Source organism: Herpailurus yagouaroundi, unplaced genomic scaffold (genome assembly GCF_014898765.1).
Source record: "Herpailurus yagouaroundi ecotype Mexico unplaced genomic scaffold, PumYag 151533, whole genome shotgun sequence".
Taxonomy (NCBI): Eukaryota; Metazoa; Chordata; class Mammalia; order Carnivora; family Felidae; genus Herpailurus; species Herpailurus yagouaroundi.
Genome location: NW_024422817.1, coordinates 1 through 27492, shown reverse-complemented (window position 1 = coordinate 27492; position 27492 = coordinate 1). Strand labels below are relative to the sequence as shown.

The window sequence follows — 27492 nt, the reverse complement described above, 5'->3', positions numbered from 1 at the left end:
TTATGCGTTATACCATCTGACTGCCATGGCGTCAGCTCAGGCACACACACAATAATTCTTCCTCACTTCTGGCATCTGGTGATTTCCCTTTCTATTGAGCTTAGCATTCAGTTGTTTAGGCTGAAAAGTTAGGACTCATTCTTGGTCTTTTTTTTCCCTTATGGCCCTAGCTCCACCACTTCCACTTCTCTGATTCAATTCATCACCAAATATTATTTTTATTGATATTTTAACTCAGTATAGAGTGTGTTTTGCATTGGAAATTGAAGGGGAATCTGGCTATCGTCATTCTATATTGCCAGTTCTCTCCTTATAGGGGGCACCTGGGTGGCTCAGTCGGCTAAGCGTTCGACTTTGCCTCAGGTCATGATCATGCTGTTCATGAGCCCTGTGTCAGGCTCTGTGCTGTTTGAGCTGTTTGAGCCCTGTGTCAGGCTCTGTGCTGACAGCTCAGAGCCTGGAACCTGCTTCAGATTCTGTGTCTCCCTCTCTCTCTGCCCCTCTCCAGCTCATGCTCTGTCTCTCTTTCTCTCAAAAATAAACATTCAAAAATAAAAACACTCATTCATGGGGTGACTTGGTGGCTCCGTTGGTTGAGCATCCAACTCTCGATTTTGGCTCAGGTCATGGTCTCACAGTTTCGTGGGTTCAAGCCCTATGTTGGGCTCTGTGCTGACTGACAGCATGGAGCCTGCTTGGGATTCTCTCTCTCCCACTGTCTCTCTGTCCCTTCCCTGCTCTCATTCTCTCTGTCTCTCTCAAAATAGAAATAAAATAAACTTAAAAAAACCCTTGACATTCCACCTTAGCTTTTTACAAAAGTTAAATCTCACTTTGTTAACTCCATTTGCCAATTTTCTATTTTCATCTTGTTTACCGTTAGTAGTTTTTTTTTAACTCAAGTATAATTAACATACAGTATTACATTAGTTTCAGGTGTGCAGGTTGAATAATGATTCAACCATTATTTTTAATTTAATATGTTTATTCTTCAAAATTCTTCTCCTTATGTTTTCTGTGACACCGTCATCTCATTTTTTTCCCACCTTATTGGCTCTTCCTTTTTTTTCTTTAAAATTGAGATATAATTGGCATATAACATTGTGTGAATTTAAGGTGTACAAAGTGTTGATTTGATACACTTATATATCGCAATACGATGACCACCATAGTGTTAACTAACAGCATCATCACATCACATAATGATCATTTCTGTTTTTGTGGTGAGAACACCAAGATTTATTCTCTTAGCAACATTCAAGTATATAATATAGTATTGCTAACTATAATCACAATGCTGTGCCTTAGATGCCCAGAACTTATTCATCTTCTAATTGTAAATTAGTGCCCTTGACCAGCCTCTTCCCAATTTCCTGGTAACCACCATTCTACTCTGTTTCTGAGTTCTGCTTTCTCAGCTGTGAGACCTTATAGTATTTGTCTTTCTCTGATTTATCTGACCAAGCATAGTGCTTGTCACTCTTTTGTCCCTAATGTCAGGATTTCCTTCTTTCTCATAACTGAATAATATTCCATTGTAGACCTAGCTCTTTTTTGGTCTTGTTTGCTGGCTCCTTCTTTTCTGACTGGCTTTCATATTAGCATGATCCCAGGATCCATTCTGAGTCCCATTCTCTAAGCCTCTTCCTGAATCATCTTATTGCTTTAAATAATATTGCTGTTCTTTTGACTCCCCATGTATCTCATACTTAATATGTATAAAAAAGAATTCTTGCTGTCCAACGATCTTATTCTTTCCCTAGGCTCTCTTACCTCAGTTTTCGACACCACTGTCCACTCAGCTTCTAAGTTCTAAACCTAGGAGTTCTTCATGGCCCCAGCTTCTCATTCAATTCATCACTAAATACTCTCAGTCTTGGGGCACCTGGCTGGTGCAGTTGATAAAGCGAGTGACTTTTAATCTCTGGGTTGTAAGTTTGAGCCCCACAATCAGGTGTAGAGATTGCTTAAAAATAAAATCTTAAACAAACTTAAAAAAAATTTTTTTAAATACTTTCAGTTTTATTCTCCAAACACATCCTATGTTTGTCCACTTCCGTTCTTATCACTGTTACCCTTGCTGAAGCCACTGTCATCTTTTTCTCTGAACTAGCTTCCTAACTGCTTGATTTTCCAGAGAGTCTATTCTCTATACAGTAGTAGAGTGATCTTTTTACACATTGGTAATGAGATAATTTCACTCCCTGCCCCTTAAACCTTCCGAAGGTTTTCCATTGGAATTAAAAACAAAACAAAAACAAAACAAAAAAACCCCACAAAATTTCTTTCCATGGGCTGCAGTAGTAGACTGAAGAGAAAGTAAGATCCAGGGAACAATGTTCGGGGGAGATGTAGAGCAAAAGCTATTTTGGTTTCATGGTTTAATTCATGGTTTAATCAGTTGGAGTTGTTTATGAACTCAGACTTCTGTAAATCTATAAGTCAATGAAAATGACTCTTTATATTGGTTATTCAGCAGAGGGTCACTATAAGTTCTTGAAATATTTCAGAATCCTCAAAGAAACACTAATTGTGGTGTTAAATATTTTATTGTGTTTTAATATTTGAAAATTGGCAATCATTTATAACATATTTGTTATTCTTCTTAGCCATAAAAACCTTAATTCCTGACTGTTCCAGGTAATAGTTTAACTGTACTAACTTCTTGGACAAGGGTGTTGTAAAACTTGTGTGTGATCTACCTTTCAGTATTGCCTGATGCTATTGAAAACCTCCATAATCTCAGCAAAGGGAAGATGAATATTTCTCACCTGTGGACCACTCTGTCTAACTTGAATAGTAACTTGAAAAAAATGAATTCCTAGCTGCACTGAAATTAACAACAGCGGATGGTAAGTATTCCAAATATTACAATTAAAAGATACATAAGACTGTCGGTCTGCCTTTTGTCAATCTTTTTTTCCCCTTGTATCTTGTACTTGGTTGATATGCCAATATATACACTTAGAACATATAAAGAAACCTCAGATTGTTTGGTTGTCCAACAGAAAAAATGTTAATATCTAATTTATTGTTACTCTAAATTGATCAAATATGCATTGATTACCTTCAAGTTGTGTAACATGCAACTGGAAAATGGCATATCCCCGTGAACACAGAGGGGACTGTTAGGAAATGTTAAGAGATCTATTCCCGTTTTTTTATTAACATAACTTCAGATATCCATACTGTAAAATAGACTTCGTGGTGGCCACCACCACTACTAAGTTAGCAAGTAAAAAAAGATTCAAACAAAACAAAAATGAGTTTACAAAGTAAAACAAAGACTGTGGACTATAATTTTTCTTTAAAAAAATTTTTTTAGCATTTATTTCTGAAAGAGAGAGAGAGAGACAGAGCAGGAGCGGGGGGAGGGGCAGAGAGAGAGGGAGACACAGAATCAGAAGCAGGTTCCAGGGTCTGGGCTGTCAGCACAGAGCCCGTTGCGGGCCTCAAACTCATGAACCATGAGATCATGACCTGAGCCGAAGTCGGACGCTTAACCAACTGAGCCACCCAGGCACCTCTACAGTTTTTCAAATAAGACTATCATTTGCTGCTGATGTTCTGCATGTAGGAGACAGGTAGTACACAACCACAGGTGAACATTTCCACTCCTTCATATTTTTCATACCTTGAAGTTACAAATGTACTATTATACTCTTTTATGTGAAATGTTTATGCAAAACTAGGCTGGTAACAAGAGCATGCTGTCTATGGTCTTTGTCAAAGAACTGTCTTTCCCTGTGAGGATTACCTACTCCTTTTTTTTCATTAAGCTCCTGTTTAAGTGAGACTGGTAATTTTGAACTTTAAGTGTGTTGGTTGTTTTGTTTATTAACATATTTGAGATGAAGAGGGTTGATGAAAATATGATACTACCTGATAATAGCGATTTTTTTCCCTCTCTTTTACTGAGACCTTTTATTGGACCTTCAGTACAACGTGATTTAATTCTTATTTTAATGCAGTGGTTTGCAAAGTTTTGAACCTTGTTATTCTTGGTTTTGTATTTATATTTGGTGCTGGTAAAGCAGTAGAATCCTTTTCTCCTAAATGAAATCTTACAGAGTCCCTCAATATATAAATCATAAAAGTTGAGTTTCTCTGAATAAAGTGGGGGAAATGACCAAGTGAACTGCTTAAGTATTTCAACAGAGCTTTAGAAACGTGAGAAAGAACGTAAGCATTCCTGACCTAGGATCCTCTTTTTGACCATGGTGTATGTTAAAAAAGGAAAAAGGTCGGGGCGAGGGGGGGGGGTGTGCCTGAATGGCTCAATCAGTTAAGTGTCCAACTCTTGATTTCAGCTCAGGTCATGATCTCACAGTCGTGGACTCAAGCCCCTTGTCTGGCTCTGTGCTGACAGGATGGAACCTGCTTGGAATTCTCTCTCTCCCTCTCTCTCTTCCCCTCCCCCCCCCAAATAAATAAATAAACTTAAAAAAATGTTTTTCTTGCAGAAGATGATGAAGTACAAATAGAAGAATTTGGACAAGTGGTAAAGGATATTCGTGATGCCTCCAGGTTAAAAGGTAACTAGTAAATTATTTGTGACTGTTACATTTACTTTTATTGAATGGATGTCTTAGTGTTTTGTTTTTTAGAATTTCTGGTTCTGTTAATTTCTGCTTACCATGCTGGCATTGATCTGTTTTAAGGCAGGCAAAACTTGATTTTGATTAAAAGTTGGCAGCATCCATGATGAAAGAAAAAAGCCTTTTTCTGGAATGGGGCCTGTGTAAACCTATTTTAAATCCCTTTTTTTGTTGTTGTTATGTGTGTGTGTGTGTGTGTGTGTGTGTGTGTGTGTGTGTGTGTGTGTATGTGTGTGTGTTTTGTTCTGGACTTTATGTAAAGTCAGATGCTAGCTTTACAATTTTTCAGATATGAAAATTTTCTATACCATTTTTAGCCTCAGACTTAGGACTCTACCCTGTGTAAAGGCTTATATATTATAGAATTTCTCAGAAATCTTCTACCTCCTCCTTTAGTAGACATTCCTCATGTTTCTTTCTTTGGATTTTGTTAACATACAAGAGTGACCATGTGCATTTTGGTACCATGGGTATTTCCTACCACTTGACTTCCATTTTTGCTTAAAAGTTAAAATCATAGACCTAAAACCAATGGAGATCATACTCATGGAGTTTGTGTACTTTTCTATTGGGAAAATAAGTTTAAAACTTAATTATCACTGGTAATTTATTTGAATGACATTCAAATGACTGGTCAATGAGTGCTGTCAGGAGAAGAATAACAACATAGGTATATGTTTAGGAAAACAGAAGCGGAGTCATTTCTGGGTGTAAAGAAGTAGATAGATACTTTTCAGATTTTTAATAACCACTCTGCCCTCGTATAAAAATTTTAACATCATTGCTTCTCTTTTAGGTTAAGAAAAGTACTTAATAATTCCCTGTTGACATATAAATATGTTACCTGGGTCACATAACATAGTTAGCATCAATATATTATAGTGAAATAGATTAGCTGTGCTATAGGAAACAATGCATACAGGTAGAAAAGAACATGGGCTATGGAGTTTGATACATGGTGGTTTGTGGGTTTTTGACTTACCAGCTGGGTAGTCTCTATAGGTCATTCTGGTTTCCTCATCTTTAAAACAAGGAAGCTAATAAAATCACGTTTCTCCTAGAGTTGTCAGGATCAACTGCAAAAACACATATAAAGCACATAATCTAATTATTAGGCACATACTATATACTTGGTAAATGGTAGTTAATTTTGAAATCAGAAAACAGAGTTCAGAAAGACTGGTATTCAGGACAGGTAACTTTTTATGTGGATGAAGGAAAAAAAAATGGAAACTAAACCATTGAGAAAGGAGAACAGTGAAAAAGGAGAAAGGTGTAGTTTAGGTACCTGAATCTGGGAGCTGGTCATAATGATTGGGGGTTGACACTGGAATCTGTCAGCCAGTGCAAGAAAAGACCAATAATTACAGGGAAGAGTTAGGAAGGGCCACCCTGGAAGAAAAGTGTTAACATAGCAGGCCTGAAACTGCTCTCTTTAGAAAAGTCTGCTTGCAAGGTTGACTGTCATATGCGCAGAATGTTCCCTTCATTACTGACTGATAAGGTTAGTTCACTGTGCCTGGACTGTTTGTTGACAAACTTAGAGGGGCTGAGAAAATAGGCATATTGTGGATCAAGTTCTATGCTTTCCTATACACACAGTTTTAAGGGATTATGGTCAGTGTCTGATCTTGTAGTTGAAGATTTTAGAGGTTGGGTAGGCAGTTCTAGGTGTTGACGAGGATTAAGGATAGCCATTGATTTGGATGACTTTGGAAAGGAAGTGAAAGTTTTTGGAGTTGAGAGGTCAAGGTCATTTTTATTGTCATCAGATGATAATGGGAAATGGGGCTGAGGGAGGATTATGAGCAGGGTGACAAAGATCCTCCAAGAAGGTGAAAGAGTGATCAGAAAGTCAATAGATGATGGTGTCCGGAGGGTAGTGTAGGTCAATGACAGGTCTGAATCTCAGGGGAGGGATAGGTTTGATTGAAGGTGGAACTAAAATAGCCAGACAGCAGAATCTTAGGAGTGTTTCTCTGCTTCCTGGTCCTGTGTGGAGCATGGGAGGATGAGCAGACTCCTCTTAAGGTGTCTGTGCAAAGAAACCATATTTTAAAGGAAACCAAGCTTTAGGTAAAACAAGCAGAGCTGATACAGGTTTTTAGGTGACTGCCATTTGCAGTTGCCTTGCTGAGATGTTAGGGGGACAGAAAGTGAAGTGGGATCGAAGGTACTAGGAAGCTGTGATTACTGTTTGCAGCTATTCCTGATGGCTTAATAATAATAATAATAATAATAATAATAGTAACTTTATTGCTATTAATATGACACTTAGTGTTTCTATATACCTAATGTTGTTTTAAGTGTTTTTCATACGTCATATATTTAATCTCCATATTAACTGTGTGAGGTAGATAGTATTATTAAATTATTTTAGATATAAGACTACTGAATTTGATAGAGTGTTTAAATAGTAATAATTTGCTCAAGGTCAGATAGTTTCAGGTCACAAATCCTGGAGCCAGGATTTGAATGTACTTAACACTGCCTCCTTTGAAAGGGCTGGAAATAAAGCAAAATTCCAGATGCCAGACTACAACTGGATCTTGGTAGAATTGAAAAGAAAAGGTGAGTGAGTCTTTGTGATACTTGTGTTTACTATTTTACATTCCTCATGATTCTGAAATCTATTTCACTTCCACCAGGATGAGTTAATTTCGTTTGCTACCATTAGAGCTCTAGTTTAAAATAACTACTTTGTGTCATTGCAGTGAAAAATTCAGCCATAGCAACCATTTTGGTTGTGCCAATTTTATATTAGCACCAAAGAAACATGGCAGACCATGCATATTGTTTTGCTGGACTTAGAATTTCCTGAGGGCTGGATTCTTCACTGAGATTTCTTATTCAAGAGGTGATCATAAATCATGGACTACCACTGACAAAAGTCTTTAGTGATGGCTACTGTTGTTTTTAAGTCAGAGGTTAGTTCAATTACCGAATCACTTTTTTCTGTTTCTAGAGTTACAAGACATTGTCTTAGCTCTTGATGGGCTTGAAGGTGACATGATATCTGGGAAGAACTTGGAGAGCTTCCTAGGAAATATTGGGATTAAGTCACCTGAAGAAGAGGTAAAGAAAATTCTTCAGTCAGATCTTGTTTCTGGTAAGCATTTAAATATTCATATCCATTTTTTTTGTTTTGGGTAGGAGTAACTGAAGAAAGTGTGCAAGGTTTTTGTTCAAGCGAATGGGGCTCCTTTGAGCTAATATCTATAGGTATTTGCTTGTATTGCTGTAAATGTCCTTAAAGAGGAGACTTTCTTTTACCGTCCTTTTTTACAGTTAATGAGAATACTCTTAGCAAGCAGGTAGAAATTTTGTGGGGGAGTGGGCTCGTTGGTATCCACTCTCTTTAGATAGATCTTGATTTAGTGACTAACACATAGTTTGGAAATTCCAGCTCTGTGAATAGAAAACCTAGCTTTGTTGGTTTGTACCAAGTAAAGTTAATTGGACTTACAACTTTCTTAGTAGGTTAGTTGCCTTACAGGTAGAATCAGAATTAGTATATCTACAACCTTGTAAGGTTAATTGCAAGGCACAGTGGGTGAAAATGAATCCCAAGTATCTTGTATGTAAAGTAAAGAAATTGTATGCTGGTTTTGATTTTCATATGAGCTTTTTAATATTACGTTTTCCAGGGATTCTTGTCTGTTCCCCCTCTCTCTCTTTCTTACAGATGACAACATGGTGAATGTTAAAGACTGTATGAAGGCTTTGAAGGACACTCAGAAATTTTCCACTTTTGTTGGTAAGAACTTTATGGTAAAACTGTTGAATGGCAAACAACACAGGACTCATTCAGAGGTCATGTAGCCAAACATTATATTTGGTGCTCAGATCTTCTTTGTAGTATCTGTGCCAAATGTTTGTTTCATCTACATTTGAACTCTTCCAGTTATGGCAAACTTGATTACATTTGTTTTTCTTTTAAGAATTTGTATTTGAATGGAAAAGATTGGGAAAATCACAAGGTTATGATGTTTTCCAATAGCTAAAGTAAGGACATTTTATTATATAATAATGGCAATTTTGAAACTGTTATAAAAAAATTTAGTGACCAGGAATGTAAGAGATATAAAGTGCAAGGCTCATGTAATGTCACCTTCTGGAAATATCCCTGTTAAAGTGTGGTAAATATCCCTTTAGCCTTTTTTATTTGAATCTATGAATATTTGTGTATTCTGATATTATTTAAAAATTAGGCGCACTTGGGTGACTCAGTTGGTTAAGTGTCTGATTTTGGCTCAGGTTATGATCTCCTGGTTTGTGAGTTCAAGCCCTACATTGGGCTCTCTGCTGTCAGCACAGAGCCCATTTCAGATCCTCTGTTTCCTTCTCTCTCTGCCCCTGCTTGTTCTCTAAATTAATTAATTATTAATTAATTAATACTTAATTAATTACTAATTAACTAATAATTAATTAATAATTAATTAATTAAAATAAAATTACCATGTCCATAATATTCCACGACTTGCAGTTTTAAAGAAATTAACAATGTATCTTAGATATTGTTCCATGTTCCATTGTATCATAAACAACCTCATTCTTTTTAAAGACTGCATAATATTCCATTTGGGGGATGTACTGTCATTTTATCCACAATGCTTTTGATATTTGCCAATTAAAAATCTGAAAATTTGCCAATTTTTCACCACTGAAATATTTTGATGAGCATTGTTGTATGCATATATGTGCATAAAGTTCTCCTGGGGGATAAAATCCTCAGAAGTCACACTGCTAGACTGAAATATATGCAGATGTGAGATGTTAACAGCTACTGCTTAATTATCCTCCAAAAAGTTTGTAAAAATTCACACTTTTATCAGTAATGGATATTATTTATTGAAAATTCTGCTGGTAAAAGAATTCTATTGGGGCGCCTGGGTGGCGCAGTCGGTTAAGTGTCCGACTTCAGCCAGGTCACGATCTCGCGGTCCGTGAGTTCGAGCCCCGCGTCGGGCTCTGGGCTGATGGCTCAGAGCCTGGAGCCTGATTCCGATTCTGTGTCTCCCTCTCTCTCTGCCCCTCCCCCGTTCATGCTCTGTCTCTCTCTGTCCCAAAAATAAACATTGAAAAAAAAAATTAAAAAAAAAAATAAATTAAAAAAAAAAAAGAATTCTATTATTTTTTTAATATGCATGTCTTTAATGACTAGTGAGGTAAAAAATTTTTCATATGATTGTCGAATATGCTTTGCTTTTATTTTAATTAGATTGTCATTTTCATATGAATTTATAAATAGCTCTTTATATATAAGGGACATTAATGTTCTGTCTTGTCTATTGCCATTTTTTTTCTAGTTTATTATTCATCTTTGACTTTGATTTTGGTGGACTGCTTATTGCCATCCTCTGTTTTATTTTGTCAGTTTTGGTAATTTTTATTCTCCTAGGAAATTTATTTTATTCAAGTGTTTTTTGGGAATATTAGTACAATCCTATGCAGTGATAATTCTTTTGATTTTTTTGTATCTGGTTATTTTCTCATTCTTAAATTTGTATATATATTTGTGTGTGTGTGTGTGTGTGTGTATTTGTGTGTGTGTGTGTGTGTGTGTATTTATATATCTTTTTCTAGATTTCCTAGCAGATCTTTTAATTATCTCTGTTTTTAAAGCTCTACATCTTAGATTTATCTTTAGTGTTTCTATTTGTAGTAAAAAAAATTCTGCTTTTATCTTTAGGATGTCCTTTCTATTGTCCCCTTTTGTCCATTTTATAGTTTTTCTAAGTTGTTTAAATTATGAACTTACTTTTTTCTTCTTACTGAGAAATAAATGTTTAAGACTATCAATTTTCAGTAAGACTTTGGTTTATCAAAGTCTTTATTCTTGTTTTTTTCTAAGTATATTCAGTTGTATTTTGATTTTCTCCTTGATGTAAGAGTTGCTTAAGAGAAAAACCTTAAATTTTAAAGCAATTATTTGAAAAATTTTAAGTGAATTTAAAAATTTTAAATTTGAATTTGAATTTCATTATTGTCCTCTCTTTGTTGTTTATTTTTAGTTTACTGTGGGCAGAGAATAAGGTCTATAGTAGAGGATTTGATAGTTTCTGTGTTAATTAGATATGGAGTTTTTTCGATTTTTACATGTTTATTTAAAAACCACATTAGGGGCGCCTGGGTGGCTCAGTCAGTTGAGCGTCCAACTTTGGCTCAGGTCATGATCTCGTGGTCTGTGAGTTCGAGCCCTGCGTCGGGCTCTGTGCTGACAGCTCAGAGCCTGGAGCCTGCTTCAGATTCTGGGACTCCCTCTCTCTCTGCCTCTCCCCCACTCGTGCTGTGTCTCTCTCTGTCTCAGAAATAAACATTAAAAAAAAATTTTTTTAAAAACCACATTAGTGGGTTTCAGGGACAGGTTAATCGTAATGTACACTCATCCTACTGTTTGTCTTGGAAATCCTTATGACTTTTTGAAGCAGTCCATTCCATAATTTTTGGACAGCTGTAGAACTAGTCAATTGTTCCACATATTTGATGGAAATCCTGCCTTATAATTCCATTCCCAAACTTAACATTTGGACTCTTCCCCCTGTCAGTAGCCCTCCAGGGATGGGAGGAGAGCTCTTCTATTTTCTTTCTTTTACGTTGAATCGTCTTTTCTCTGGACTCAGATTTCCCTTCAACCATTCCTCACATGGCCTATTTTTGAAACTTCTTACCAATGACTAATGACTAACTCATGGAACAACATAATATATTAAATTATACTTTCACATAAATTAGCTAATTTTAAAGGAATTTATTATATATTTCTCTTAATGAATTCTGAAAGATTATTTTTTTAGACATGTACTTTAGAAATGTGAAGAGGTTTTTGTTTGTTTGTTTGTTTTAAGGGGGGGGGTGGTCAGTCATGGATTTCCTAGTTCAGATGTTTGATATTATCATGCTAAACATAATAGGCTTTGCTGATTCTCTAAATTGGGTAAAGTGAGCTGACAGGAGCAAGGGGTGTAGGGAAAGAAAGTAGAAAGGGAAGGATTGGAGTTTGGGAGCAGTTGTGATGAATGGAGGGTATTTTTTATGAAATGGTGAGCTCGTTAATAGAATGACTAGAGAAACTTTGGCATACTTTTTTGTTCATAAAGGAATAGCCCACGCAGAACCCGGAGTTTTAACAAAATAATCTTAAGAATAAAGATAAGGGACTATAGAAAACTATAGTGGAGAAGGGATTGCTCTACCTTTTTAAATGGCCACATGTGGGTAGTGGCTGCCATTTTGGACAGTGCAAAACTGGAAGAATCCATCAGTTTTACTGTTATGTTCCAAAAATTTAGATCCGTGGACTGAATTACATGTTGCATGTATATTCTCTGTGTTTGTAGCATTGAATGGCATCATCGGTACATTGGAATGTATGGAGGAAAGTGATCAGTCTGGCAAGGACAACTATGCAGATGTACTTGGAAACACCAATAGAATTTATTTCACTGATAATAGTTTTCAAGAAGTGCTGGATGATTCCTTGCTCGACGGTGAGTTGATTGAGCAGATAACCAGCAACTTGTAATAAAAATTTCTTCTAAAATTTTATCCAAGGTTTTAGAATATTTTACCAAATAATTAATTAAATCTTAATACTTAGTTCCTAAATACTACCGTAAATGTATTGAAATGCAATTTACTACAGATCAGATTTAGAGATATATCTTATATTCTATATTCACAGAGATTTAGTTATTACGATATCAAATTCCTGGATGATCTCTTGGACTGCATTGTAAACTTGGTCTGAAAGTATTTATATACATTGTCATATGGCTTTAAAATGTTTCTTTCTAGAGTAATTTCATTTCAAAGTTAATCCCTTTCCTTTTATGAATCTTAGAGAGGTCCTAATAGTTGTCTAGCTTTCTTTTTCTTTTAGGTGAAAGGCTCTTTGAAAAATACAAGTTATTGTTGAACAATTAAACCGTTGGTCTATATAACATTCTGTGTAAGTGTTGATCTGGCTATTTGCTCTATTTACAAAGAATTTACCTGATCCATCCATATGCTTATCTGGGATATACCCAGATGGATTTTATCAATACTTGGAAAGCCATCTCCTGCCTTTAAATTTAACTTCAGCTAAAAAATGAGATCAGATCTGTGTCTCAGGGAAAAACTGGCAATATGCAAAGACAGTTTAGATTGTCAAAACAGATGGGGGAGGAATGCTGGGATCTGGTGAGTAGAGGTGAGGGATGCTACTAACCACCCTATGATGTATAGGACAGGACTCCCCCACATAATTAGCTAGCCCCAAATGTAATTTTGCTCAGGTTGAGAAATTCTGTTTTAGAGTTATCTTGTAAAATTGCCAAACCTACTATTTTGAAAGTACTTTTTAATAGGTTAGTTATATTTTTTTAATCCTGCTTAGATCACATTTTAAAAATTAATGTAAATATAATGTATCTTGATTCTAACCCCCTTTTGCTTCAAGGTAATACCTGTACTAGTTGTGAGTTATTCTAAACTGCTCTCTAACTGCAATGTGGTCCATCTATGCAAATGGACATATTTTGTTTCTGTCACTTGTCCCTCAAATAGATCTCTGTATCAATTTGCATTTTTGTAGAAAATGTATAGGATGAAGGGTATAACTGCACCTTGTCCTTAGGAAAAGCTCCAGAATTAGATAGATAGGTAGGCAGGCAGGACTAAAGAAGGACAATTCAGACTAATAATTAAACATGTTATTGAATATATGAGCCTGGGGATTAAGCTGTTCTCTTAGGGATAAAGGAAGCATATGTAACAGAATCTCAGCCACATTTAAGAAGCTTGGTGGAGCTTGACGAATCCATGGAGTCTAAGAAATAAGAGGAAGATGAGTAGAGAACGTTATTCTGGAAGCTAGTGGAGGATTTTGAGAAGAAGGGAATGGTCAATGCTAAATGTTATTGAGAAATGAAGTATGTAATTTATCCATTGGTTTTCTTCCAAACTGGGTAAAATCAGGATGCTGTTCCTTATGGCATAATCTCTCTATTTAAATTTGCAGACTTTAGGAAAGAGGCTTTGTCTTCAAATCTGAAACTACCAACAGCAGATGGTAAGGACTTTATATATGTATACAAGAAAGCGTTCCCTATGAAAGAGTTATTTTTTAGGATCATTGCCAGGTGCCAATGGATTCCTAGTCCATTCGTCCCACTCCAGCCAGAGTAATTTTTTTTTTCAAAAAAGTAATCTGATTGTGTGATGTCCCCCTATTTTCAACTCTTTAAACATTTTCCATTGTTGTTAAAGATCAAAATCCTGCATGTCCTAGCTCTCTGGTATAATTTTGTACCATTACCCTTGCTTTCTGCATTTTCAAGTACATTGGCTTTCTTTCATTTCCTTCGAAATCCAACTACAAAGCTTTTGCGTATTTTGTTCCCTGGAATAGTTTTCCCTGACACTCTTTGCCTAGTTAATGTTTACTCATCTTTCAAATGAGTGATGGGGTGCCTGGGTGACTCAGTTGGTTAAGTGTCTCACTTTGGCTCAGGTCATGATGTCGTAGTCTGTGAGTTTGAGCCCTGTGCTGAGCTTTGTGCTGACAGCTCAGAGCATAGAGCCTGCTTCAGATTCTGTGTCTCCTTCTCTGTCTCAAAAATAGACATTAAAAAAAAAAATTGAATGAATGTCAATTTCCTGTAGGGAGCCTGTCATTATCTGCTAGTCGAGGTCAGCTTCTTTTATTATAAGCTTTCATTAAACTATGTCTTTTTCATAGCATTTACTTCATACTATAAATACCCATTAATATTTTTTTAAATGACACTAGAAATGCTCAATATATTTTAGCTTATAAAGTGACAAAAGTAGGAGCATCTGACTGGTTCAGTTGGTAGAACATGCAACTCTTGACCTCAGAGTCATGAGTTCAAGCCCAATGTTGGGTGTAGAGCTTATTTAGGAAAAAAAGTAGCAAAAATATTAGAGAACTTTGAATTATCTTAATTCATTAAGACCAAAATAATATAATTTCTCATTAAATTTTTTTATTTGAGTACGGTGGACACACAATGTTATATTCGTTTCAGGTATAGCGATTATACATTTTGCTATGCTCACCACAAACATAGCTATTTGTCACCATACAACAATATTACAGTATCACTGACTATATTCCCTTTCCTGTGCCTTTTATTCCCATGACATAGTCATTACATTCCTGGAAACCTGTACCTCCTACTCCCCTTTACCCATTTTACCCATTATCCCCCCTTCTCTCTGGCCACCATCAGTTTGTTCTTGTATTTATAGGTCTGATTTTGCTTTTCTTTTTTTTTTATTTGTTTTTTAGATTCCACATATGAGTGCAATCATATGGTGTTTGTCTTTCTCAGTCTGACATATTTCACTTAGTATAATACCCTCTAGGTTGATCCATGTTGTTGCAAATGGCAAAAAAAAATCTCATTCTTTTCTATGGTTGTGTCAAATTCCATAATATACCACATCTTTATTCATTCACCTATTGATAGATAGTTGAGATACTTCCATATCATGGCTATTGTAAATAATGCTGCAATAAACATATAGGGTTGCATATACCTTTTTGAATTAGTGTTTTTGTTCTCTTTGGGTAAATACCCAGTAGTGGAATCATTGGGTCAAATAGTATTTCTGTTTTTACTTTTTGAGGAACCTCCATACTGTTTCCACGTCAGCTGTACCAATTTACATTCCACCAACATTGCACAAGGGCTACTTTTCCTCCACGTCCTCGCCAGCACTTGTTACTTCTTATGTTTTTGATTTTAGTCATTCTGACATGTGTAAGGTGATATCTCATTGTTATTTTGATTTGCATTTCCCTGAGATTGGTGATGAATATCTTTTCGTGTGTCTGTTGGCCATCTGTATGTCTTCTTCAGAAAAACGTCTATTTAGGTCTTCTGCCCATGTTAAAATCTGGTTGTTTTCTAGTCATATTTTTGATTATTTGGTTAATGATTCTTTTCTTACGTGCCTGGAAGCGTCATTGGGCCAAGAACCATGTTTCCATTTTGCTACAAGTCCTAGCATTGTTTCTCCAGATCCTAGCACAATTTTGGCTTTCAGAAGCCCCTTATTAATAGCTAATTTAATAGCTAATATTATATGATATTTACTGTGCTAGACATTGTTTCAAATCTTTTATATTATTAACTTATATAATTGTGAATATTTATGGAATTAAAGAATGACAATAAATCTGTCTTCTTATCTCATTAGCCTCATCTCTCATCACTTCTGCATTTGTATTTATTCTGTAGCCATATTACTTATTATAATTTAAATTGGTTCCATATCTTCCATGTGCTTTTGGTTCCATATATTTGCATGTGCTGTTTCCTTTCTGTATATTTTCTGTCAAACAAATTCACATTTTTCCCCCAAACTCAGCTCAAACATCACTCCTCAACCCATAAGACTTTTCAGAGTTATAGGTTAGGTGAACTGTCTCAGTGCTTTATATCTGAGTGCTCAGTGCTCATATCTGACACACATTTTTCTCATAGTACCAACTATATAATGTATTATAATTTTATTTATAGACAAGACAAATTCTAAAGTCCCTGTCTTCAAGGAATTTAAAGGAAACTCTTTAAGAGGGCTGAAATTTTCATTGTTGGTTTTAGTAGCTATAAAATAAATGTTAGTAAAAATGAATATAGGTCTAAAATGGTATTATGGTATTCTTTCCAACTGAAGGTTTAGATCTGTTAGTATAATGCAACGATTTTCGGACTATGGAAACATACACGACAACTTCATTTTGGGGTTGAGAGAGAAATGGGGTGAGAAATGGTATTGACAAAAAATTGAAACTCCCAGTAATGATCACGTTTTATATTTTAAATTGGTGTGGTATCAACAGGACTACATTTGGTTGTATGGGTTGTGCTTGCACAAAGATGCCTGGTTGAGAGGGTACAAGTAGAGACTGAAATGCATTCTACATTCCACTGTGCTCCCCAGGCTGGGACCACCAATGCTAGATTGCAGCTACCTAGAGGAAGGTATGCCTCTTTGTAATTGATACATAGAGAGGGGTGCCTTTTTTCAATTCACACAAAAGCACAATATAGACTGGTAGTGGCCCTGGAGATCAAGAGCTTTAATCTCAAATTTTAGCTTTTTTTTTTTTTTTTTTTTTGGTTTATTTCATCAGTTGATAGAAGTCTTTAGATCTACATATACAGGACGTTACTATTATTTAAGAAAGGGTCACAGCTTATTCAGTATTTAATGGATGAATGGATTCAGATAACCCATCAAATTCTGCATATAATTTTTTGGTTTAATTTTTCTTTTCTTAAATGTTTAGTTTTAAGAGAGAGAGAGAGAGAGAGAGAGAGAAACAAGTGGAAGAGGGGCAGAGAGAGAGACACAGAATCTGAAGCAGGCTCTAGGCTCTGAGTTTTTAGCCCAGAGCCCAATGCGGGGCTTAAACCCAGGAACCATGAGATCATGACCTGAGCTGAAGTTGGATGGCTAACCGACTGAGCCACCTAGGCGCCCTTAATTTTTTTAAATGCTGCTTGAAATAAATAGGTTGTCAGTTACAAGTAGAAAATACTTTGCTTTTTTTCTGCAGAGATTTTAGTTAAATATATATACTTAAATTGAGAGTTCACCTATAGTGGACTCTGGACAAACTATTTTGCATTTTTTAAAATAATAGTATCTTATATATATTTATTTATCTTTGTAGCATTTAAAGAAGCTGCTTATATCTTGACAAGTGTTGATAATGGCAAGATTGGCATACGTAACTTGGAGCATGCCCTGAAAGGTTTGAATGTTAATTTAGCTGAGGAGGACGTCAGTGAAGCCCTTAAATATTGTGACATCAGTGGTGAGCATTTTTTTGGCTTGAGATTCCGCTCATTTTTCCCTGTTTATAGGAACCAGTTTTAGAGTGTTTTATATGGAGGTAAAATGCTAAAGGCAGTCGCAATGAGGCTTAGGTTGATATAAATTAGAGCCAAAATAGCCTGCTAATTTATTTACTGACCATATCTATCTGTTCATACTCTACATATGCTTATTTAGATAATTAGCATTCATTTCTTGTAAGCATGGGTGGGAAAATACCATTATGTAATCAAACAAAGACATGACATCAGCAGCTTCATTTTGATCTGCAGTCTTTCTTCAGAGGAGACCCACTTTCACCTTTTATTTTGCTTGTCCCATTCTGCTTTTTTAACCAAAGGAAATACCCAAAGTTTCATTACATCTCAGAAGAATAATTAGTCTTGATCATTGTTTCCAAGTGGTCACATATTTATCTTTGTTTTCCATCTTTGACTTCATGTATTGTGTACTTGATCTCCTTTCCTATTTACATCCACTCTTAAGTGTCAAATCGCGTGGGAATACTTCTAGAAGCTGGTGAGTTTTACCAGTTTTAGGTGGCTTTTTGTTTGGGGTTTATCTTAACCAGCTTGTTTTTTCTGTGGGAATCCCATGAGCATATCTTAGGTTTAAGAGTACCTCCCCAGCATTGTTTGGTTATTGCTTTTGCCATAGATGATTATTGACCTCAGTCAATTTTTATGTTTTGACCTGGGGTTTTTCATATCACGAGAGTGGTATAAATTTAGACCCTAAGCCCACATGAGATGCAGGAGATTTTTCACAGGTGATCTTTTTTACCCACTGCCTCTCAAAATTGGGAAGATTTAGGTCACCTTGGTGTTTACATGGGCCAGTGAATATAATATTTTAATCTCCCTTTCACTGGATTGAAATTCTTTAAGCATCCCAGTTTCATTTGGTATCTAAATTCAAACTCTCCGCGTAGCAGGACCCAAGTTTTCTTTTATGAATATGCATGAACATTTAAATCAAGCACCTTGCTGCTTTTGGATCTAATATGTATCCCCAAATAGCTGTAGGCTTAGTATTCACTTGGTTTTCCCCTCTGGATCTCTGTGCCCACTTAACGTTTTATTATTTCCTTTTCATACAACTTGATAATGCATTTATAGAATAAAGTATTTCATACAGCATCTTTAGGAATTTGTAATCATTCCTGTGCTACCCAGCTTGCCATTTTGTTATAAGTTAAAGTCTTTTCATTGTAGGTATAGCCCTATATTTTCTGCTGTGGTTACATTACTGCATTTTATTTCCTCTGTGTGTGTGTGTGTGTGTGTGTGTGTGTGTGTCCCAACAGTTAACATTGTCACCTCTGGCCTTAGACTGCCTTAGTTCAAATACAGCCTCGAGCACTTTCTGGCTCTTGTGACCTAGACAAGTTATTTAATTTCTCTTTGCTTTCATCTTTTAAGGATAGGCATATCAAGCATGTTATAGAATTCTTGTACATATTTTAGTTAATAAATGTGAAACATCATAAAAGGATACTTAGTATACACAAGGAACTCAAAAGTTATTTTAAGTTCTTACTTTTGAGTAAGAAGTCAAAAAAAGTGAACTATTAATATCATTAACTGATCAATGGGTGTGGTTCCTGAAAGTATGAAAAATTACACTGAAATAGTTCCAGCCATTTGAGAGAGAAAATAAGGTAGAATGAGATTTTAGGTATTGTTAATCAGAGCCTTTATTTTGTGTACTGACTATCAGGGTTTTAATGACAATATGCTTGATTTTGATATTTCCAGATAATAATGAGGTGAATTTAAAAGATTTCTTTGAAAGAATTAAAGGAAGTCCACCTTTCAAAGAGTCCATAGGTAAGTGAATACTTCCAGTTTAAAGAAGTGACTGTAAAATAAAGATAATGAAATCACATTTAAAAAAAAAATCACTAAATGGATTTCAAGTGTTTAATTTGTAGTGTCTATAGTTTCAAAAAGGATTTCAAGCAGCTTATGCGATATAAAAAAAAACAAGTGAAAATGGGGCAAAGTTATAAAGGAGGGAAAAGAAATAAAACAGGGTTGAAGAAGATACACAGTAAATACCTTTGCTGTTAATATAAAGTCCTTCCTCAAGAGGAGATAAATTTTTCTTCACTCAAGGGGTTCTGGATCTCTGAATTAAATCAGGTGTGGAAATTGGGTGAGGGACCACTACCCTCTGTGCTGTCTCAAGTCAGGCCTTTGGAGTTTTCAGGTTTACCCAAATGGACTGGCCATTGATTTCATTTATAGAAATCTTAGCTTCATCTATCTAGTTTCTTTAAATGCTTGGGCCATTAATCCCTGTATCATTCTTACTACCATGTCGTTTCTGTGGCCTAACCACATCATTTTGCCCCTGCCGCATAAAGACAAGGGCTTGGTCTTTGTCCCCAAAGTTCCTCTCGTGCTCCTTGAAATTAGGGAAACCATTTCAACACCAGCATCTTTCCCTAAACCCCCATGTCTACAGAGAACACCTACCAAAGAACTCTCCACAAATGCAGACACCCCTGCCAACAATGTATTTCTAAATGCGTTGGGGAAACAAATGTCTTTTTTTCTTCATGTTTTAATATCTCTAAAATTAGAACACCTTTATAATCAATGGCATTATTTATCAAATGTACATTTTTACTGAGATATAAATCACATACCATAAAATCTCATCCTTTTAAGGTGTTCAATTCAGTGGTTTTTGGTATATCCACAAAGTTGTGCAACCATCACACTCTAATTCTGGGACATTTTCATCACGTCAAAAAAAAAACCCCTGTACCCTGGAGTGCTTATTTCCCCGCTCTCCCCAGCCACTGACAACCACTAGTCTGCTTTCTATCTGTGTTGATTTTTGAACATCATATAACTAGAATCATATAATATGTGGCTTTTTGTGTCTGGCTTCTTTCATTTGGCATACTGATTTTTTTTTTTTTAATTTTTAATGTTTATTTCTGAGAGAGAGAGAGAGAGAGCGGGGGAGGGACAGAGAGAGAGGGAGACACAGAATCCGAAGCAGGCTCCAGGCTCTGAGCTGTCAGCATGATGTGGGGCTCTAACCCACGAAACCATGAAATCATGACCTGAGCTGAAGTTGGCCGCTCAACTGACTGAGCCACCCAGGCGCCCCAGCATACTGTTTTTAAGGTTCACCTACATTATAACATAAATGAGTACTTTATTCCTTTTCGTGCTAGAATAATATTCTGTGGTTATACCACATTTTCTTTGGCCATTTATCAGTTCATAGACATTCGGGTTGTTTCCCTTTTTTGGCCACTAAGAATAATGCTGCTATGAACATATGTACATTTTTTTGAGTACAGGTTTTTGTGTGGACGTACATTTACATTTCTCTCAGGTACCTACCTGGGAATGGAACTGCTGGGTCACGTGGTAACTTTACATTCAACTTGAGGAGCTGCTGGAACGTTTTCCAAAGCAGCTGCCCCATTTTACATTCCCAACAGCATTGTACATTTCTTTAAATCCTTGTCAGTACTTGTTACATTGTCTGTCTTTTTTATTCTAGCCTAGTCTCACAAGTATCTCACCGTGGTTTTGTTTTGCATTTCCCTGATGGCTAATAACTTTGAACATCTTTACATGTGTTTACTGGCCATTTAGAGATATGTATCCTTTGCTTATTTTAAAATTGGGTTATTTGTCAAGTTGTTAGTGTTCTTATATCCTGGATACTATAGCTTTATCAGATAGATGGTTTGCAAATCTTTTCTGCAATTTTATGGGTCTTTTCTCTTTCTTGGTGGTGTCCTTTGAAGCACAAACGTTTTTAAATTGGGTGAAATCCAGTTTATATTTTCTTTTGTCACTTCTTTTGATATCATGTCTAAACATAATCCAAGATCATTAAGATTTATACTAATGTTTTCTTCTAAGAATTTTATAGTTTTAGCCTTTTAATTTCAATCTTTGATTCATTTTGAGTTAATGTTTGTATGTGGTGTGAGATGGGAGTCCACTCTAATTCTTTTGCATGCAGATAGCCAGTTACCCCAGCATCATTTGTTGACAAGATCATTCTTTTCCCCCTTAAATAAATGGTTTTGCCATCCTTGTAAAAAATCAATTGATCAGAAATGTATGGATTTATTTCTAGACTCCCAGTTCCATTCCATTGATTTTTATTTATTCTTATGCCACATGGTCTTAATCACTATAGCTTTGTAGTAAAGTAATAACCTAAACAGTAATTTTCAACCAGAGCAGGGCATCAAATTTACCTATAAAGCTTGAGTTACCTGGTTCTACTTCTGACTATGATGGAGTAGCTTATGTGAAACCAACCCTCCTGCTGAGAACAACTAGTAAAATGTGGACTAAATTAAACAGCATCAACAACCACAACTGTTTGAAGGCATTGGAAAGTGACCAAGGCTGTCAAGATTTGTGGGGCTATAAGATAAATATAAAGAGCACGACTTACAGAAACAGCACCTTCTTCTTCTTCTTATTTTGTCTCTGTAACATAACTTTAAGTGAAATAAGGCAATAAAGTTTTGATGTAAACTTCTTTGTAATGCTTCACAATTATTTCAGGGTCCACATATGAAGTATTATGTAGCTGTAGGCATAATGGTTGACCAGTTACATATGTCTACTTGAAAGGCACAGTAGTTAAGAGCATGGGCTTTGGAAATATCGTGTCTGGATTTGAATCCTGGCCCTGCCACTTAATACCAGTATGTTCTTTAGTAAATCACTTAATCTCACAAACCTCGGGGCGCCTGGGTGGCTCAGTTGGTTAAGCACCCAACTTCAGCTCAGGTCATGATTTCGTGGTTAGTGAGTTTGAGCCCCACGTTGGAGTCTCTGCTGACAGCTCAGAACCCGGAGCCTGCTTCAGATTCTGCATCTTTGTCTCTCTCTGACCCTTCCCTGCTCATGGTCTGTCTGTCTGTCTGTCTGTCTCTCTCTCTCAAAAATAAATAAACATTAAAAAAAAAATATTTTTAAATCTCACTAACCTCAATTCCTTCATCTGAAAAATGGGGATAATAATGCCTATCTTGGAATTATTATAGGTAATAATAGACTTAAATAGGTAAAGTAGAAGTACTCAGAAGAGTCTCCAGCACTTAGTGTTCAGTAACTGCTAGCTGTTATAATACACAATGGTTTTTATTTTTTTTTTATTTTTTTTTTTTCAACGTTTATTTTTATTTTTGGGACAGAGAGAGACAGAGCATGAACGGGGGAGGGGCAGAGAGAGAGGGAGACACAGAATCGGAAACAGGCTCCAGGCTCTGAGCCATCAGCCCAGAGCCATCGAGCCTGACGCGGGGCTCGAACTCACGGACCGCGAGATCGTGACCTGGCTGAAGTCGGACGCTCAACCGACTGCGCCACCCAGGCGCCCCTACACAATGGTTTTTAAAACTACTAGTAATTTCATGTAAAATTCTTTTATGCAACTCAAGCCCATTAAGTGAAAGTGAACAATGTACTCTTATTTCTGCTGTTGAAGCATGTTTTTGCTCTTTTTTTTTTTTCTCAGTTACACAGCTACTCTTAGTTACTGTTCAAATTCTCCAGAATGATCTAATTGATGTCTCTGACCTCAAGGCATTATTGATGAACAATGACTTTCATGCAGCTAATGTTTTACTTGATGAAGTATTAAGACATGGACCTGAACACGGTTAGTAGTCTGAATGCATCTAGTTGTAAAGGCCATCATCTACCAGTGGGGATGGGAGATGTATGGATGGGGTATACAGCAATGGAGGGCACCCTGGGGGGGGGGGGGGGCTGCAGTGAGATGACTGATGAGCACCAGTGCCACCACAGTGTGCCAAGCCTGAGCTCTGTGAGACTGAACAGATGGGTGAGTCTGGGCCTACTTTATCCCTGTAGGTGGTGGTACTTGGGAGATGAGGTCACTTTGCGAACTGACTGGCATGGGCAGTATTCAATCAGAATGCCATGCACAGAGTACAACAGAGTCCGTGAGGCCCTTCACCACGTGTTAACCCTTTGGAAGGGAAACTATACTGATATCCAGGAATACCTCAGGGGGTGTTGCCTGTGGCATTGGCTCAGGGAAGCAGATGTTTATAAATGTACAAAATAACTGCGTTATTTTAATGACTGGTATTGTTGAATATCATTTTTGCTACGTTTTCAAAAGAGTTGGGGAATATTCTTTACTTTCCTATTCTCTGTAAGAGATTTTTTCTTCCTCAAATGTTAAGCAGAACTCACAGGTGAAGCCTTATGGGCCTAGAGTTTTATTTATGGAAAAATTCTGGATTATTGATTTAATTTCTTAAATTGTATGGTATTACCAAGAAAATATTCTATTTTCCTGTTAATTTTGGCAGGCTGTGTCTTTATAGGAATTTGTCCATTTCATCTGACTTTTCAAATGTATTGGATAAAGTTGTCCTTGACATCTGCTTTTTATCTTTTTTGATTTCTGCTTCATCTGTAATGATACCTTCATTTTCATCCTCAATATTAGTGACTTAGAGCTTTTTTTTCCCCCACTCCACCTCCACAGAGTTTTTCTTTTCCTTTTTGTAAAATTGAGATATAATGGGCATATGATAACATTATGTAAGTTTAGGGTGTACAATGTGCTGATTTGATACATTTATATATTGCAATATAATTATCACTGTAATGTTATCTAACACCTCTATCACATCACGTAATTATCACAATTTCTTTTTTTGTGGTGAGAACATTTAAGATCTAGTCTCTTAGCAACTTTCAATTATGTAATACAGTATTAGATCAGCACAGCATTAGATTTCCAGAATTTATTCATTTTAACTGCAAATTTGTACTTTTTAACAGTATCTCCCCAATTCACCCCACCCCCTAAGTCCTTGGTAACCACCATTCTACTCTCTTTCTATGAGATTGGCTTTTTTAGATTCCACATATTAGTGATATATACAACATTTGTCTTTGGCTTATCTCCTCTAAGCATAAGGACTTCAAGATCCTACCATCTTGTTGCAAATGACAGGATTTCTCTCTTTCTCATGGCTGAAAAATATTCTGTTGTATATTTTCACACTACCTCTGTTTATTCATCTGTTGATGAGCACTTAGATTGTTTCCATATTTTAGCTATTGTGAATAATGCTGCAATAGACACAGGAGTATGTCTTCGAGATCCTGTTTTCGTTTCCTTTGAATATACACTCATAAGGGGAATTGATGTTCATATTGTAGTTCTATTTTTAATTTTGAGGGGAATCTCTATACTGTTGTCCATAGTGGCTGCACCAATTTACATTGCCACCAACAGTGTATGAGGGTTCCCTTTCTCCACATCATCACAAATCCGTATCTCCTGTCTTCTTGGTGATAGCCATTCTAACAGGTTTGAGCAATATCTCATTGTGGTTATGATTTGCATTTCCCTGATGGTTAGTGATGTTGAACACCTTTTCATGCACCTGTTGGTCGTTTGGATGTCTTCTTTGGGAAAATGCCTATTCTATTACTCTGCCCTTTTTAAAATAGTTCATTTGCTTGTTTGTTATTGAGCTGTGTGAATTCTTATATATTTTGGATAATAATCCTTTATCAGATACATGGTTTGCAAATATTTTCTCTCATTCTGTAGGTTGCCCTTTCATTTTGCCGATTGTTTCTTTTGCTGTACAGAAGTTTTTAAGTTGAATGTAGTTCTGGGGTGCCTGGGTGGCTCCGTTGGTTAAGCGTCCGACTACAGCCAGTTAAGCATTCGACTTCAGGTCTCGATCTCATGATTCTTGAGTTCAAGCACCACGTCAGGCTCTGTGCTGACAGCTTGGAGCTTGCTTCAGTTTCTGTGTCTCCCTTTCTCTCTGCCCCTCCCCTGCTCATGCTCTGTGTCTTTCTCTCTCACAAATAAATAAACATATAAATTTTATATGTTTATATATATATATATATATATATGTATATATATAAACATATAATAAACAATAAAAAAAAGAAAAATCTTCAATTGGATCTAGTTCTACTTGTTGATTTCTGCTTTTGTTGTTTGTGCTTTTGGTGTCATGTCCAAAAAATCATTGCCAAGACCAATGTCTGAAAGCTGTTTCCTTATGTTTTCTTTACAGTATCAGATCTTACAATTAAATCTTTAATTTATTTTGAGGTAATTTTGGGGAGTATCCCAAGTGGTTATTCAGTTTCCCAACACCATTTGTTGAAGAGACCATCCTTTCTCCATTGAATGTTCTTGGCTGCCTTGTCAAATATTAGTTGAGCATATGTGGGGTTTATTTCTGGGCTCTGTCACTTCTGCTGTAAACTTTTCTACTTTGTTTTTTTTTTTTGCATTGGTTTTTTTTTTTTTTCTTTCTTTTTTCTTTCCCCCCCCCTTTTTTTTTTTTTTTTTTTTTCCTTTTGGTTCTTTTCATGTCTATCCTTTATGTCCCTTACTATAGTTTGTCATATCCATTCCATCTTGTGTACCTTTACTTTACTTGAGTCTTTATTTTGGAGCTGGCTTGGTCTTTCTACACAATCTATTTTCTGAGTTGTTGGCCCCCATCTCAAATCTTCCTTTGCCCATTTCTATCCTGATTTGTTGAAAGAGTTGAGGGTGTTGGGTGGCACATTCAGTTTGGAGCTCTGTCTTCAGTTTCTACTGAAGTAAATGAAGTCCATTTACTTTAATGGCACCTTTGGGGCAGAGGGTGGGAGGTGGGGGTAGTGAGCCTTCTGACATTTTGATACTGTTTGGTAGGGACTTCATCTTTAACTGCTTCTTTCTTTTCCTTCATCACCAAATCCTATGCACTGAGTTCCACATCAAGATGCCATCTTTGGTCCTATGGATTTCTAAGCCTTTTTCTTAGATTTCTCCAGAGTAAATTTAGGTGGTTACCATTATCCTAAAAGTAGTGTTTCTTAACCTTTAAAAAAAAATATCACTCCCCTGAGGAGACTTTTTAGACGTTTTTGTCTTTTTCACCATCCCACACGCTATGAATGTTTAATGCCAAAAATAAATATTTGCTTATGTACCGTGGCCACAAACCATTGTAATGGGTAAGATTTTTTTCCCCTCCAAGAACCTGTTTTCCTTCCTGAAAGCCTATCACCCTCAGTGAAAATGCATGTCCTAAAGGTATCTAGAACTTTAGTTTCTGCTTATACTGCTAAACCCTATTTTCTATAATTTCACTTAGATGTTAACACATTTATAAGGAATATTGGCCTATAGCCTCTTTGCCTGCCCACCATGTGTTTGTTTTGTTTTGCTTTTGTAGTTTTTGGACAAGTAGGAGCTACTGAAGGGTTTTATTCAGAGGAGTAACCAGATTTTTTTTTTTAAAGAGAAAGACCTCTCTTGCTGCATTGTTTAAAATAAATGGAGAGAAATGAGGCTGATGCGATAGATTTTTAGCAATGCTATTGTAATAGCATAGGCATTAACTAATATAGTGATATACTCAAGAAGTATTTGGAAATAATTGAATAGAAATTGATAATCATATGTATGCAGAAGTTAAGGAAGAAGGAACAGTACAGGCTGACCCCCAGGGTTTTCACCTTTGTTATAACTTGACTATTAACTGCTGACAGATTAATTCAGAAGCAGTAATTCCTTCAGCTACATTTTACTTTGCATTACAGAAAATGGCAAGATTACCTTTCAAGAATTTTTTATTAAATTCTGTGATACATTGAACATGCCTAAAGCCTCGGGTGGGTTCCAGTTAATATGTATCTACTGGCTCCGTGTGGAAGGACAGACAGTGGTTTTCATGTTAAAACAACACAGGATTGGGGTGTCTGCATCACTCAGTCGGTTGAGCAACTGACTCTTGACTTCGGCTCAGGTCATGATTCCAGGGTCATGGGCTCAACCTGCATCCATTCGCGCTGAGTATGAAGCCTGCTTAAGATTTCCTCTCTCCCTTCATCCTTCTCCCCAGCTTGTGCTCTCTCTCTCCCTAAAATAGTAAACAAACAAACAAAATCTTTTAAAAAACACACAGGATTAGATAAAGCACAGGTAAGTAAGAAACAATATAAAGATAAAACAGTGTAGGGGCACCTTG

General features: G+C 36.3%; 1 protein-coding gene across 1 annotated transcript; it reads left to right on the top strand.

Annotated features, from left to right (window-relative positions):
• Positions 1-2714: 2714 nt before the first annotated feature.
• LOC121026691 (EF-hand calcium-binding domain-containing protein 13-like) lies at positions 2715-27136 on the top strand (the record flags this gene model as incomplete). The annotated part of the gene is made up of 10 exons (XM_040469488.1): positions 2715-2852; positions 4464-4535; positions 7564-7707; positions 8284-8355; positions 11939-12088; positions 13603-13653; positions 17293-17436; positions 19214-19285; positions 22971-23114; positions 27065-27136. Coding segments are annotated over exons 3-10 (805 nt in total), but the record flags the coding sequence as incomplete, so codon positions are not given.
• Positions 27137-27492: the final 356 nt, after the last annotated feature.